This window comes from Lynx canadensis, chromosome B1, assembly GCF_007474595.2.
Source record: "Lynx canadensis isolate LIC74 chromosome B1, mLynCan4.pri.v2, whole genome shotgun sequence".
In the NCBI taxonomy this organism is placed as follows: Eukaryota; Metazoa; Chordata; class Mammalia; order Carnivora; family Felidae; genus Lynx; species Lynx canadensis.
Genome location: NC_044306.2, coordinates 59667630 through 59684351, shown reverse-complemented (window position 1 = coordinate 59684351; position 16722 = coordinate 59667630). Strand labels below are relative to the sequence as shown.

General features: G+C 39.6%; 1 protein-coding gene across 3 annotated transcripts in view; it reads left to right on the top strand.

The window, feature by feature from the left end:
* The window catches only part of PALLD (palladin, cytoskeletal associated protein), a 408346-nt gene that overhangs the window by 368155 nt on the left and 23469 nt on the right, over positions 1-16722 (top strand). For 2 of the 3 annotated variants that reach the window (XM_030312774.1, XM_030312776.1), the window contains 4 exons: positions 8975-9110; positions 12767-12865; positions 13847-13897; positions 15057-15278. In XM_030312774.1, the coding sequence (XP_030168634.1) occupies positions 8975-9110; positions 12767-12865; positions 13847-13897; positions 15057-15278 (508 nt within the window). The remainder of the gene's footprint in view (positions 1-8974; positions 9111-12766; positions 12866-13846; positions 13898-15056; positions 15279-16722) is intronic. The other variant, XM_030312775.2, reaches the window with a different exon arrangement.

Sequence of the window (16722 nt, the reverse complement as noted above, 5' to 3'; positions counted from 1 at the left end):
TAAAGGAGGAGAGTTTGTATAGTAACGTTGTGATAATGGGCTTCTACTGAAAGTTGAATGAGTCAACTTGCCTGAGAAAACTTGCTTTTTCTCTCCTACTTTTTTGTTTTCTTTTATTTGGCTGCTAGGAAATGAAGTATTATCTTGCCACAAAGAAGCTCACTGTTGGATTCAAAAAGTGGTAATTTGTTGCAGGACACTGTTTTGTCCCTCTTACTAGGAAATGGTACCATTTCTTGCTTCCCAGGAAGATAAGTACTCATCTGTGTAATATTTCTCCTCAATGGTGTTGGGTGGTCATGCCTTTTATCATCGTAAATAGTCTTTTATCCTCTTAAGTAGAAATAATAGATTATTCTGATCTTTGAAATTCTCTTAAGAAGGTATGCAACTTCAAGAGCGTACCTCAAGTAATAGAAGCATTTGTTTATCAACATGTATCACAGTTATTAATTTTATGGAGTAAAATACTGTGTAATTGTTATCACTAAAAATTCTAGCAGCTCCTGCCATTCCTTAAAAATTAATGGAGAAGCCATGCTAATTTTGTGGATCCTATGGAAAACTGTACCCAAAGATAGACACTGTGACACCAAAGATAAGTGGCAATAGCAGGCTACAGATTTTTAGCTCTGTGCTGGTCCAGTAAGCCCTTATTATACGGTTACCCTTTCGTCTTCAAGGAATTTTTCCTTTTGCTAATAAATCATACATATCTGAAGAATTCACTCTTCTGATTCGATATATGTGACTTTTGGAACATATTTTTTCCTCTAGTATTTTGTGGGATCCCTCATTTGTATTCTGAATTAAAAATGAAAAGGTAGTTGGGGCGTCTGGGTGGCCCGATCGGTTAAGCGTCCAACTTCAGCTCAGGTCATGATCTCACGCTTCGTGAGTTCGAGCCCCTCATCGGGCTCTGTGCTGACAGCTCAGAGCCTGGAGCCTGCTTTGGATTCTGTGTCTCCCTCTCTCTCTCTGCCTCTCCCCTGCTCACGCTCTGTCTCTCTCTCTCCCTCTCTCTCAAAAATAAATAAAAATTAAAAAATTTTGTTTTTAAAATGAAAAGTTAGCTTTTATCCTTCACAATAATCCAAATGATTTGCCCAAGACCGAATTTCTGACCTCTTTGAACTTGTAAGAACTGGCCAACTGTTGTCAAATGAATCTTTTAAATGACTTTCACTTACACTTCACTGGGAATTTGTGATTATGATAGCAAATTCAGTTTTGCTTATATGTATGGTTTCTCAAGTTGAATGGTTTTGCCATATTTATCAAGCGCCGGTAAGTAGGTTGATTATACATGATTCAGTAAGCAGAAATACTGTATTTTTTCTTTGCCCTCCTTGTTTTACCAAAATCTTACATATAAATATCACTTATCTTAGTTTTCTTAATCATCAGTTGCATACTAGTTGTTTTATTCTGTTTGTTTAGCAGTGTCTTTGTTTTAATTCGCGAAAGGTCACGCACTAAGGTTTTAAATAGTCTGTGGAGATAAGGCTCTGTTTCTCACATGCCTGGGTAGCACAGGTCAAGTCAGGAAACAAAGGCCTTGGATGCCAGTGATAGACCACAAGGTCAAGAAGGCCGGTGACAGTGGGCTGCGGTCAGACTCGCAACAACAGTATTTGGTTGTTGGCTGATTGTGGTTTGGGAACTTCTGCACATCCAATTCCCCTGGTGCCTTCCTTTCTTCAAACAGCTTCATTCTTCCCGAGGGTTACTGGGGTCACCAGCAGCTTCTCAAAGCTGTTGACAGACACAAATGTTAAGTTGACTAAATCTTTCAGATGGAGGCAATGAGGAGAAAAGATGCCTTAGAAAGAAGCCTGTTTGCACTTTGATAAAAATTAGCGTATTCTATTCCCCTCTCAGTCGCTGATAGTTCGTTTTACAGCTTCCACTGCTGTAAGCCTGTTCCTTGACACAGTAAATCAGCCCTGCAAAATGGTGGCAATCCAGAGGATTCAGGAACCCCGCCTAGGAATAGTGCAGCAGGTCTGTCTCTGCTGGTCTCTGAGTGGCTGTACCAAGTCTCGTGGTGAAGCAGGTCAGAACTGTCCCCGAGAACGAGACTGGCGCTTGTTGGCACTGCATTTTTTGCCCATCTTCACATTCCTACAATGTGTTCTCATAAGGGAGTGCCATATAGCCACAGCGCTACAATGTTTCCTACTCTTAATTTCTTCCTTTGTATAAGGAGGCCTTTGGTTTGAAGTGATACCCCATGTTTGTCCAGAGTTAAATCGTGTGTCAGTAAGAGCTTTTATATACGTGTATTAATGAGAGCTTTTATTCTGTAGGCGCCCAGCTCTTTACAGACATTATCTCATTGTCCTTCTCTTTCACCCTGATTTATAAGAAACAGGTAGGTGGGGACACTATCATCACTCTACATGCAAGGTGAGGGCACCAAGAGGTGAAGCGATTCCCCAGGGTTCTGGAATAAGCCTAAGCAAAGAGGGAGTGACTTAACCTTGGCTGTATTGCCCAGGTTGATCTCAGTTAAGTCTGATGTCTGCTATTTCTTGATTAAAGAAAACGGCTGCAGACCAACAAAACAAAATCCCCTAAGTCTTAAGAAACAGTTTGTAAAGATTTATTTGTGTTTTAGGCAGTTTTGAAGTCAAGATAGTGGTTAGATAGTAACTAACAGAAAAGACAAAAGCTGCATTGGACTCTGCAGACATTATCTCATTCTTGTCTTTCTCCCCCCTTGCAGGAAACAGGTAGGTGGGGGCCTTGTCACTCCCCATCAGAGGCAGAGGCCCAAAGGGGTTGAGGACCTTCCCAGGGTCTCATTATTGGGTTCATTAATGTCTAGTATCCTAGAGGATTGCACAGAAAGTTGCATCCAATTCTGAGCAAGTATTTGCTAGCAAATGAGTAGGCAAGTTTTCGGGGTCTGCTGTGACTGATGATGATCTGCTGAAATGTCTGCCCCAGGAACAGGTCAGAATCAGACCTGCTCATCTCAGATGGCTCTGTACCAAGTAGGTATAGTGAACACACATGTGTGAGTATATCCTTTAAAGAACCCAAAAGGTAACGTGAAGAGAACTTAATATTTTTATAAAGTCACCTAATTTTCCTTTAAGAGCTCAATTTATCCATTTGTACTCTAACAGCTTGGGCTTTGTCATAGAATTTAGTAAGAAAATAGAATTGATATACAAAAATGCAGTTTGGGTATCTTGGGCTCTTTCATATATTAATTCACATATTGTATTCGTGGATATGAGGGATACCTAAATGCCAACATGTTAATGATTTTGCTTCCTCTGAAATGTTGTGGAGTTTAGTTATTATTAGATATCACTGAATATGAGAAGAGGAGAATAAGAGGACTTTCAGAAGTTGTATCAAGGGCAGGATGCTTTCAAGATTATTCAGTAGCCAAGAAGAAAAGAAAAAGAAAGAAAACCTCCCAGGATTTGGTGGTGTTTGAATCTGGAAGATTTTACCTTCCAGATGCATGTGTGTGTGCTTGAGAAGTTCTTACCCCCAGCCACATGAATATTATTTTAAAATGTTAAGTGACTTACTGTTTAAGCTAGAGTAAACAGATCAGTAATATTTTTTGCACAGTTGGGCTGAATTGTGTATACACTGAAGTATTTATATTTCGTGTGGGAGGCTTGCATGAATTGTTTACTGGTTAAGATTTGCTTCTGAGGATGAGTTTTTGTGAAGAGTTGTGGTTTTAGTAACAGTTTACTTTGAATAAGCATTTAAGCAATTTCATTTTTAATTGTACAAACCATCATGAAAGGAGATCACCTCTTTGTCATCAAATTCTCTTGTTAAAATTTCCTAATGAGTTGTTGCTCTTCATTTATCAAAAGTGGTGCCACTGGGGAGAACCAGCCACAGCCATCTTACATTAGGCTCCAACAAAGAATTCGTCTTACAGGAAAACAAACTCAGTTGCCGAAGCTCTGCCTCAAAAACTTACAACTATTTTTCTTTTCTACTGTAACATTATATAGGAACCCTTAACTCTGTGCTCAGTTTTTAACACAGTTGCTTGAAGTGTTTTCTGAATTATGTCAGTCCAAAAGAGATACTCTCTGAAAAAAAAGGTTCCATATTAAAACAAGGGTGAGAAATATTGTGTCCTACCCCTCTTTCCTCAGGGTTCACAATGCCCTGTTGACCTTGCCACGCTCATTCGGGCCCTGAGACCTTTGCACTGCCTCGCTCTCCCTCTAGTCTTCACTCTGTCACTTGGGCCTCAATGGTTCTGTCATCTCCTCTGACCTGTGATTGACTGCACTGTGTAATACAGTCATCCACTCACACTCCCGTCCTTTCATGGCACTTACCACCTCCTGCTATGCCCTTCCTTTCACTCTTCTGTTTCCTTTCTCTCTCTGCCATCCCCACCATAGAATATAATTTTTCTGAGTTCAGTCCCTTAGTTTTACAGGAAAATAAACATGGTATTGCTAGCACTCAGAACACAGCTGAACACTGAAAAGCCAATCAATAAAGGTTATTTGCACCTTTTTGGAAATTGTTCAAGAGTTCTTGGCATCTTTTTAAACTCCTTTATGTCTTTCATTCCGTTCTCCTTGGCCAGTTTCATCTCTGTGATTCAGTTCCATACTGGGTAGTTTCTGTTGGCCTCTCCAGAGCCCCTCTTAGTATGCCAGGCACAATCTAAATACTCAATATGTATTAGTTCATGTCATTTTCCTAATAACCCTATAGGTACATGCTATTAATACCCACATTTTACACTTTACAGAGGATGAAACTGAGGCACACAGACATAAGTAACTAGCCCAACCCCCAGTGTTTTAGGGAGTAAAAAATAAGAGATTGTCCCTTCTACACCTTTAGTCATGCTGATTCAGAATTCCTTCCTCTCCCCCCCTCCCCACCTGTCTACATCCTTATGATGGTTCAAGATCCTGGATACTGCCTCTTTCACAGAGCCTCTGCAGTCAGTCTAGCCAGCGTTCTTTCCTACTTTTTTTTTACTCCTATTGCTCCTAGAATCACCATGACATAGTTTGTTCCTTAATTTATTCTCCAACTTATCAGCCCCTTGAGATCAAAGGCCACCCATTAGGATTTGGCTATCTTCTTGTCACATAGTGTTGGGACTACAGTGATGTAGCTTTTGTTTTATTATTTTTCGTTTTTATGTATAGAACTTCTGCCTAGAATTCCAAGATGTCATCAGGTGACACAATCGCTTGTCTTACAAACCAACTGTTGAATTTCAGGCTTAACAGAACTCATATTGATGATTGCCTAGCATTGTGCCTTGCTGTATACTCAGTAATATTTGTCAGTGACTGTTAGACATTTAAAAATCTTTTAGTTGATTGATTTGATTTCAGTGTTAATTGTTCAGAACCAAGAAATTACGTGTACCTTAAATTCTGTGAGTCAAAGAAAATGTCTTTAAAATGGCGGGGAATAGAGATGAAGCAAATGCTCTTCTAATGCTTGTGATCTTGATACATTTAGGGAATCACCTTGTTAAGAGAAATATAGAATGGCCAGGGTTTGTATTTGGGTCAAAGAGTAATTTTAGTTGTACTCTTTGAAACAGTAAAATACCTGGGTGGCAGGGATCCAAACCAAGGTGAATGGCTTCTCTATGAAATGTCCTAGGGCAGGTGTTCTCAGGTCCCTTAAAGAGTCAAAGATACTGAGAACTGCTTTTTAAGCAACAGGACTTATTCTGTTGTGAATAGACAGGTGTTTACTTGTTCAAGGGGACTTGGGGCTGTCTTTTACAAAAGCAGTTCCCTGTTTATATTGTTTAGATGATCTGTTCTGCCCTTGATAGCCGCCCTTTGCCCCTTTCTTTCTTATTGGTGCAAGGAACATGGCTCTCAGTGTATTCTGCCTGCAGAAACACAGTGAAGCTTCTGTCATCAGAGGCTGCTCATCATCACGGAGTTGTGCAACTCATTTATGTTGTCAAGTGTAAAATAATGGGAACCTGTGTGTTCCCAATAATAAGTGATGTAACACAGAGCTAGCTTTAATGTTGCCTTTCAGGTGACTTCAAAACCTACCTCTTCCAGTTCTCAAATGCAAGGCTTTAGTCAAAAGCAGTGTAGAACTTTTTTTTCCCCAAAACTGTGTAATTTGTATTTGTTCTGAGCCTAACTTATTTACATGTGGTTTGATTATATGGATGGCTTTGGCATAATTTTTCTTGCCTGAGGAGGGAAGAGAGAGGTCAGAAGTGAAGATAGTGTGTCCATTCACTAATTCCATGAATGTTATTTGAGGATCTGCTGTTTGGCAGGCATTGTCATGGACAAAAGAGGCATGGTGAGAGAGGGACAATTTAAAAAGAACGTACATTAATAAACTTTGATAGGTGCTATGAAGAAAACAAACATGTTACAATACAACATGGGTAGACTGGGTCAGGGTCCTCCTTTCCAAGGAGACAAAAAACTGAAGCCTGAAGGCTGATGACACTGTCTTGAGAAAAAAAGGGAGAAAGGCTCCAGCTCAGGGAAGCTGGCAATGTGTGCACATTTTTGTTAACCGATTATATGGTCCTAAAAATTGAGGTTAAAAATCACTATTTCTTTGGCTCTTGTTGTTAATATGTCACAGCTTCACTGCCCAGCTCCTTAAAATTCAAGATCAACTCCCAGTGAGTAAGATACAACGAAGTTTGACCTCATTCTTGATATTCAGACACAGGATATCACAGTATTTTCTTTAATACCAATGTTTAACACCCTCCCACTTGAACTTTGGGGCAAGTGACTAGAAAGAAAGGACCTGGAAAAGCTGTCAGGGTAGTTTCTGTTATAGGTATCAGAAGATTAAATGCACATGGTTTATTGATTTACATAACTAGTATGGGGTCAGGCAGTTCCACGGTGGGTTAAGGGCTCCAGGGTCTCTGTCCTTCCAGACGGTCATCATTAGCCCCTTGTTGTCAGCATGGCTGCAGCAGTTTTGCGCATTTCCTTTTGACATAATGGCAGCCGTTGAAAGAAGAGGCGTATTTCTTCCTGTGTGCTTCTTTTTAGAGATGAGAAATTTTTAGCTAGAGCACCTCCCCCCTCTCCCACCCTCATTTCTCCAATCTCACTGGCCAGGGCTCCATCACAGGTCTCTGGCTACACTAATCACCATCCAGGAGATTGGGACCACTCAAATTAACTTAGATCACTCACCCCTGAGTTTGGGGAGGTGGTCACCTTGGGGAGGTGGTTACACTGAGGGGTGAACACCCAGCAAAATCAGGGGAAGCTCTGCAAGGAAACAAAGGGGAATAGACCGGAGGAGCCCAGGCCTCAGGGCTCAGAGTATTACTGATGAGGGCCGAGTACACAGCTGTTACAGGATGCTTATGCTTTCTCTTGCATATTTAGTGATTGGCTGTTCCCAGCATTTTGGGGTGAAATGGTGAGAAGCAGAGGGTTTGGTGAACTTCAGTGTTAAATGACATCCTCAGCCTTACTCGTGCTTTCTACCATATCAGTAAGGTGGTATCAGGCACAGGATGCCTTGACTCATTTGCAGTAAATCTTTTTTTTAACTTAGAAATGTCTTATCATAAAACATATAATCTAAATGAGGAAGCATATACAATGTATATATATAGTCTAAAAGAATAACAATAAAAGTCATACCTATTTCTAGTATCTTTGAAGGTTCCCTACATGACCCTCCCCAGTCGTATCCACAACTATCCCTAGAAGATAACACTACCCTGAATTTCAGAGTTAATCCTTCTCTTAATAGTTTATATATGTATGTTTCCCTAAGTTTATATCTCAAACTTTTTTATGAATCAGAATCACCTGGAGGGCTTGTTAAGACACAGATTGCTGGACCCTAACCCCTAGGTTTCTGACTCAGTAGGTGTGGAGTGAGTCCAAAAATCTGCATTTCTAACAGTTTCTCAGGTGATGCGGAAGCTGCTGGCCAGGGACCACCCTTTGAGAACCCCTACCTTGGCAGAAGACTGCTTAGCTTTTTGCCTGTTTATAATTGGAAGCATATTTTATGTATTCTTCAACTTGGCTTTGTTTTAGCTTAGCATTATGTTTTTGAGATTCATCTTTGGTGATAGGGTAGCTATGAGTCCTTCGTTTTCACTATTGTATAGTATTCCCTTTCTCTTGCATCTTTACTCACAGCCCTGTGAGGGCAAAGGAAGAGAAGTGGGAAGCAAATTGCTTACAGCACCAACAAAAGCAATACCACACCCATCAAGCATCCAGCCCCAGCGACCCCTGGCTCACATGTTCCGACGTTGTTGCTGCCCTTGGAAAGAAACATTCTGAGGTGTCACCTGAGAGCCCTAGGCTTTCCAGGGGGTTTAGGAGGCTTGGGGAGTACCCTGCAGAGCGGGGCCTGCAGACCTTTCAGGGCCCGTTAGTATAAAATAGACCTTTTATAACATTGACCTCCTCTAATCAAATCAGGATAGAAGGGAAGGTAACAAACGATATTTGCTTAGAATGAGCTAGACACTTTGTTGAATAAGTTGATTACAAAGGGTCAGAAGGACTGAACTTCTGAAAGTATGAAAGAAATATGTTCTCTTTGAACTCTTCTCAACAGCCCTATATGGCATATATTTTTATATTGTTTATAAAACATGTTAAGAAACTAATCCAAAGTCACAAACCTAATACAAGGCAGAGCCAGATTTTAAACCTGTGATTACAAATCGTTGTCTTTTCACTTTACATTGCTGCCTCCCTGGGACTGAAACACAGGCCTGCCCTATCCTTGGCATGTATCTGACCACCTGAGACACACTCCCTAAGGCATTTCCACTTTCTCTGAAAGCTGGTTCCAATTAGTGTTACCTGAACACTGCAAGCAGCTTTCATGGTTCCTTCCATAATTAGTTGGAATAGATGTAACATTAGAAAAGAGTGGGATACATTGATACATTGTACTCTCTTTGTTGAACTTGAATGCCTGACAACTGACCATATTGTCTTGTGCTTTTGTCCTACAGGGGATTTCCAAAGAAAGTCAATAGAACCGCTAGAATAGCTTCTGATGAGGAGATTCAAGGCACAAAGGATGCTGTCATTCAAGACCTGGAACGAAAACTTCGCTTCAAGGAGGACCTCCTGAACAATGGCCAGCCGGTATGGAGAGACAGATTTGGGGCTTGTACTTGGAATATTAGCTACCCACATCAGAGAGCTCTTCCCTGACTTAGGTTCTTGCAATCTGTCCATGAAATGATTTCATTACCCCTAAACCTCAGTGTTTTTCTTAGCATTATGGCCTGAATCTGGGGGAAAGGGAGGAAAGTAGAAAGGCTTCCCTCTACTCAGCCTTCACTGTTTCCTCCTAGTCATGAAAAACATTCTGGGAGTGAAGATAGCAAGTTGGAGATAAAGAGGAAAGGCTGATTTTAAGGTGGGGAGTAAAACAAAGGAGGAATTGCAACATTACAAAGAAAAAGGAACAGACCTGGGCTGGGTAGGAGGGGGAAGGCATGCTCTGGAATGATTTGTATCTACCAAAAGGAGAATCTGGATTCTAAGACATGTACTGCTTCTACAGAAAAACTATCTTCACTAAGGAAACAACCCCTGAAGTCCAGGACTGTCCTACTAGACCATAAATAGATAATGATTCAGTAATGAAGGAGTAATGCTTGTTCTACAATATTGTTCTAGTTTGTCAAAGCCAGACAACTAAACTCAAGAGAAAAAAAAAAAAAGAATTACATTTTAAGGGGGCAGAATTGTAGAGCAGGTTTAGTATAGTATCTGTACGGTAGATTTGGGGCACCTGGGTGGCTCAGTCAGTTAAGCATTCGACTTCTGGTCATGATCTCACAGCTCATGAGTTCGAGCCCTGCATCAGGCTCTATGCTTACAGCTCAGAACCTGGAGCCTACTTCCGGATTCTGTGTCTCCTCTCTCTGCCCCACCCCCACTCATGCTCTTTCTCTGTCTCTCAAAAATGAATAAACATTAAAAAAAATTAAAGATAGATAGATAGATAATTCCTCCATTGGACTTAAATGTTTCCTCATCAGTTGTTTTTTTTTTTTGTTTTTTATTGACCCTCCTCTTACCACATCCAGGTTATTTTTAAGGGGACAGGAAGAACAAGTCTCGCAAATAAGATTCCCCAGGTGAAGGAAAAGAGCCTTTTGTGGCTTTATTTTGGAATTGCCACTGGAAAAATTTGCCTGGCTCTTAAGTAGAAGAAAAGGGCCTCTTTGTATAAAATCTCCCTCTCAGATACCTTTTTCAGAGTAGAAAGCTCTCTATGTTAAATATGTTTTCCAGGAATTTTAATTATCTCACATTGATAAATAAAAATGTGAGAACAGACCATGTTTGATTAGAAAGGTGGAGGATGGAGGAGGGGTGCTGAATGCTGCTTTTAATTATTAGGGCATCCTAATCTGAGTTCAGGAAGATTAAAATTCTAATGAGATCTTGTGTTAGTCATTCATTTCATTGAGAATAGAAGATTTTCACAAAGGGGAAATATTTTTTCCCTGAAATAAGTAATTGCATGTGTAAATACACATACGCAGGAAGCTTTCCCTGCTCCGTCAATGAAAGCCTTTGAAAGATTAAAGCAAATACTTACGGGAACTTATTCAAGCCAGGTAAAGGCATTTCTCCAGTTTTTTGGGTTTTTCTGGACCTTTGTTTAAATATTCCTTATGGGCTAAGATTCTCTTGGTTAAAGAGTCTTAAGACTTCTATAGGCTGTGATATCATACTGTGTATATTATGTTATATATTTATATTTATTTGTTTAGCAGTGAATGACATTCACAAGTCCCATGGATTTCCACATTTGAGAGTTTAAAAGGACAACTTTTTCCTAGTGTTGCATATTATTCTGTTACTTATTTTTGTCCTCTGTAGACAGGGCTTGGATAGCCATATAGCCTAGTGGTTTAGAAACAAAACTGAAGTAAATCTGGCTTTTAATGGTAGCAAGTACATTGTGGGAAAGGAGTTAGTATCAATAGTTGATATTTCTGCTTATAAGAAACAGAGTGGAAAATATTCCACTCCTACCTTTGATATTGCTACAGCTCTCCATGAAAACATTAGAGGCATTTAAGAGAGCAGGTATTTAAAACTCCTTTTGAAAACTTGAATTCAATGATTCTTTAACAGATGTGAGAAAATTAAATAATAACATAGTGGCCTGAGACAGCCCATGCACGAAACACCTGCCTCTACCTCTTCTTGTCTTCTGCCTCTTCTTCAGTAAATGAAATAATTTGAACTTCGGGACTGTTTGTCATTTGGCACTGACTTGTTTCACTTCCCGGTTTCAGCTGGGACTAGAACCAGCAATTACTGGAAACTGTAAATTTATTCAACATATTTTCCTGATTAGAGAGTTTCCAATAGAATTTGCATCGATGTTCAGAAGTTTGGAAGCTTACTGAAATAACTTGTCTATTTTTTCTTTTAAGATTCCGTCTTACTAATTCTCTCTTTTGAATAAAACACTTGTTTGTAAAATGGCCTTCATGGGACAGAGGGTCTCTGAAAGTTCCTCCTAGAACTGTCAATTCTAAGGTTTTTTAGGACCAACACTCAAAAGCAGGAAACAGCCCACTGGACAGAACAAACACGTTGGCATAAGAACGGCCCCGCAAATATGTTTTGGCCGGATCCAGAGCACTGGCTGCTAGACGTGAAAACTTTACCACTTTCTCTGCCTGATGGGCAAGCAATCTGCATCTGAGTAGAATCTCGAATTGTGGAGATTAGCTTTGGCAAGTGTCCCTCACAGTCCTTTTGCTAATTCAGCCATGTGCAGTCATTCTCTGTGGACTATTATATTTGCCTACCTTCACCTGCCACACAGACAGCCTGGGAAGTGCCTTTAGAGGTGAGAACCCCGAAACAGAGAGGATCATCACTGCCAGCTGGTCTAAAATTCCTTATCAGAGGCTTGGAGCTGACCAGGCTGTTTTGAAGCTGTGGATGGTTATGAAAATAACCTTTCCTTAGAAAAATACTTTGCTATTTGAATATCTCTTTTTTCATATATTTACCATTAAAGATTGGTATATGACACATATTTCCTATGTGGTTTCTGCCTTGTTTGCTTATTATATTCACCTTAAATTTGTGCTGTATCAGTCAGTGGCTCTCAAGATTAGTTACCTCATATCCCAACACTATATTAAGCCACAAAGACCAGAAGGAGAGGTGACAGACTGAACAACTGAAGGAAGAGAAAGAAAGACTCCTTTTATATATAGGTATCTGAAGGTTGAGGGGAAAATAGTTACAGAAAATATCAAAACTCATTTTTTAAGATTCTTTTTCAGGGTGCCTGGGTGGTTTAGTCAGTTAAGCTCTGACTCTTGATTTCAGCTCAGGTCATGATCCCATGCTTTGTGGTTTCATGCCCCATGTCGGGCTCTGCGCTACTCACAGCATGGAACCTGCTTGGGATTCTGTCTCTCCCTCTCTGTGCCCCTCCCCTGCTCACATTTGCTCTCTCTCTCTCAAACTAAATAGATAAACTTTAAAAAGTGTTTGGGGCATGTGGGTGGCTTAGTGGGTTAAGCCTCCAACTTGGTTCAGGTCATAATCTCATGGTTCGTGAGTTTGAGCCCCACGTTGGGCTCAGTGCTGACAGCTCTGGAGCCTGGAGCCTGCTTCAGATTTGGTCTCTCTGTCTCTCTGTCTCTCTCAATTCAGTTTAAAAAAAATGAATAAATAAAATTCTTTTTCATCAGGCAGTATATAATTATGACTTTTCTAATTTTGTCTTTTTTGTGACTTACTTTGTTTAGAGGTTAACATATGAAGAAAGAATGGCTCGTCGATTACTAGGTGCTGACAGTGCAACTGTTTTTAATATTCAGGAGCCAGAAGAGGAAACAGCTAATCAGGTACTGTGTTCATCTGGACTTTTTTTTTTTTTTTTACGTTTATTCATTTTTGAAAGACAGCACAAGCAGGGGTGGGGCAGAGAAAGAGGGGGACACAGAGTCCGAAGTAGGCTCCAGGCTCTGAGCTGTCAGCACAGAGCCCGACGCGGGGCTCGAGCTCACGAAACGTGAGATCATGACCTGAGCTGAAGTCGGACACCTAACCAACTGAGCCACCCAGGCACCCCCATCTGGACTTTTTAGAAAAATAATAATTATTCTGTTCCCTTTCCCCATAGTCTTCATGGCCACTATTCTTGGGGCCAATTCTGTAGGAAGTAGAGGGCAAGTCAAAGAAAAGCAGTATTAACATCATCAATCAAGGTCATAGCTAATATTTATTGAGCACATACCATGTGCCAAACAGTGTGTTAAGTGACTGCTAGAGTTACTGCAGTCAGTGATAACTGTTCTTTTTATCTTCCTGTTGATCACTTTATTCTCCTTTCAAGTATCTTTCTGTTTTTGCTGTCCTGTGCTTTCATGCAAAATCCTTTTGTGTGGAGAAACATATTTCACTGAAATTATTTGAAACAGCCGGTGAATATTTAGTCAAAGTAAACTATTTATTTATAGAAAAATTATGTCTTTATTTTCCTTCACATATACATTTATACGTCACTAATCAGCAGAAAACCTAAAATGCTATTTTTGTTCCCCCCAAAAAAGTCACTGCATGGATTTGATGTAAGCTGTTTTATAATCTGCACTGTTTCTGCTTGGAGTTTCCAAATGTAGTCTCAAGATTAAAGAAGGCTTTTTAAAACCTGTTTAAATGATCAAGTCAACTCTTATAGATGTTAAAAAATGGATCTGCCTTTAATATCTGAAGATTTTTCTGTGTTAAATATTGCTACTGCAAAAATTTCACTTAAAACTAGATATCTTGCTACATTCTTATTTCTGTCACTAGTCTTCACTTCTTTTTTTCTACCATTACAGGAAATTGGGTCTCCTCATGCTTCTGTAGGGAGTCCTCTGGATGGTCAAAAGGTTAATAAGCTTTTCACCTTTCTTCTCCTTCTCGTCTTTCACTGTATCTGTTATCTTGTGTTCTTTGTTTGCCTGCGTATCTATCTTTCCTGCCACATATTAATTGGAAATACTATGACCAGTGTCTAAGATCAGATGAACAAAATTACTGCAGTGTGATTTTTGTCATACATTTACGAACTTGAATTTGCTTCTGTCACTAGTGGACACTCTGAACTGTGAATTGTTTCTCATTTGTTGTACCTTTCTAGGGATAAACGTGCCCATTCTTAAACTGATTCATTTGATAGTAATTAAAACAACTCATTTGCAGTTTTATTCATACTGTTGTATTTCTTCCCTCAAGACGACAAACTTTTTTTAAAGGTTGAGTAACTTCTTTAAGGAAAACCTAGCTGAAACATCTTTTATTTATAATTAAATAGAGAGTATTTTCTAATGGGCTGCCTTGTGTTCACTGTGCTTTGTAAGCAAGAGAACTGTAGGGTCCACCTTGATCACCACAGGATGTTGATGGGTACTTTGTTTTTGTCTTTTTAATCACAGTTTTGACTAGACTGCCAATCCCATTTTTCTTTGAAACATTGGTGGAGAATAGTTCCTAATAGCTGCACAGCTGAGGAGGAGTTCAGAGGCTTTGTGGCCGAGGACTGTTATGAGTGAAAAGAAATGCCATTTTTCCCATTATTCATTTGATAAAATGCTATGTAATATTGCAGCTGTTGGCCACATGTACTGTTACCCTTCTGAAGAGCTGCACCCCCCCCCCACCCCCGCATCAGCTTTTACTCTACAGAAAGAAATCAGTGTTCCATCAGGTTTTATTCTTATGAACAGTTTGAGAATATAAAGCTGTTGCCTTTTTCTTTCTTTCCCCCTACCCCCCAAGAGACAAGAGAAAGAAATTCATCTTCATAGTTTTTTGGGGGAGGAGGATGATAAGACTTGAAGACAATTTGAAATATCATATATACTTACTTCCAGATGTTTTTTTGTTTTATATGGGACTGAGTTGGGCTCAGACTTGTTTTTAAGCTCCATGGTAAAAATATCACTGTCTTCTGAGTGCCTTATTGGAGGGGAGGGTAAGACTCATGAGACACACTGTACCACAAGAAACTGAGGTTGCTAACCTGACCTTTATTTTTACCTGATGTAGGAATACAAAGTCTCCAGCTGTGAACAGAGACTCATCAGTGAAATCGAGTACAGGCTAGAAAGGTCTCCTGTGGATGAATCAGGTGATGACGTCCAATATGGGGATGCACCTGTGGAAAATGGAGTGGCACCGTTCTTTGAGATGAAACTGAAACATTACAAGATCTTTGAGGGAATGCCTGTAACTTTCACATGCAGAGTGACTGGGAATCCAAAACCAAAGGTAAGCTAAAAACATGGCTTTTTAAGAGTCCTGTTTTCTGAGGAAGAATTAGGCTTCAAAAGTACAGCATGTATAATAGGAGGAAGAGATACAGACTACCTTTCTCAGTACCCATGATGTAAAATGTTTAAAGTACTATTAAGTTCAAGGCCTTCCTCAGGAGGCATTAGAAACCAGAAAGAGCAGAAGAAGGGTAGAGTTTGGGTTCGAAGAATAGAATAGGAGAATAACAATTAAATAATTGACAAGGAGCTTTTCATACACCTACATCATTTATTCCTCATGTGATATTATCAGTGTCACTCCCAAATTACTGATGACTGAACTACGCTCAGTGAGATTTAATCAACTTGCCCAAGGTCAGGGAGCTGGTGAGTGGCCAGGCTTGAACACGAACCCCATGCTGTGTACCATACAAAGAAATAAAGTTTACCATGGATTATAAAAACTTCAGATCTTTAATCTACAAAACCAAGCCTTCCTGTATTTATAAAGGGGCTAGAGGCCAGAATACTGTTGAGAAAGGATAATCAAAGGAACTTCTGACACTCAGGTGGTCTAGGCTGACCTAGATGGGAGCCCTCTTTCTACAGATGCATGGAAATGCTAGATAAAGCATTGCCCTGTCTCTAAAGGGAGACAAGAATAACTAACTGCTCACTAGCCCAGAAAACAATGTACAGATTACACTTGTCCCTAGAACTTGGGAGAAAAGAATAAAAAAGATACCCATGAGAAACTGAAACTCCAAATTTACTTTAACACATGATATGGAGCCAAAAGCTGAGAAATTAATATGAAATTTAGTCCAGGATGGATTAAAATCCTTAAGTTTCTGGCAGAAGCAAGCAAAAACTGCCCTATAGAACACTCTCACAATTTGGGGCATATCAAACTTCTGTAGAGTAAGAGGGAGGAAAAAGAAATTCACAGTAAAAACTTACAGACCATAGGAGAAAATAAGCAACAATAAGGAGAATCAATAGCACAAGAAACAAGACAATAGAAGCTTAAGTATTGTGCAGTGTTGGGCAATCTTAAGCAAACTGTAAAATACCTGTGTTTAAAATGATTGAAACAATGTTAAAAGAAATAGAAACTTCAATGAAAAAAACAGGACAGTACCAAAGGCCAGGCAAATTTGTACAATAAGCATATAGAAGGGAAAATACACTCACTGAAATTAAAAGTTTAACAGTGGTGTCATAGAAAAAAGAGCAAAGAAAATAGCCTTAAAATTTTACATATGTATCCCCCTGCTAATAAAATGAGACTTTTAAAGTAAACTGTTGTTAGAGAAAACTTCTTTATTCTTGACATGATTTGGATAATTGCTGTGTATTCACAAATATGATATCCAATGCACATACTAAAAATAAATTTGCAGCTTATGAATGAAACTCAACAAGATATTGTTGTTTCCAAATATCTTAAGCTTCCAAAA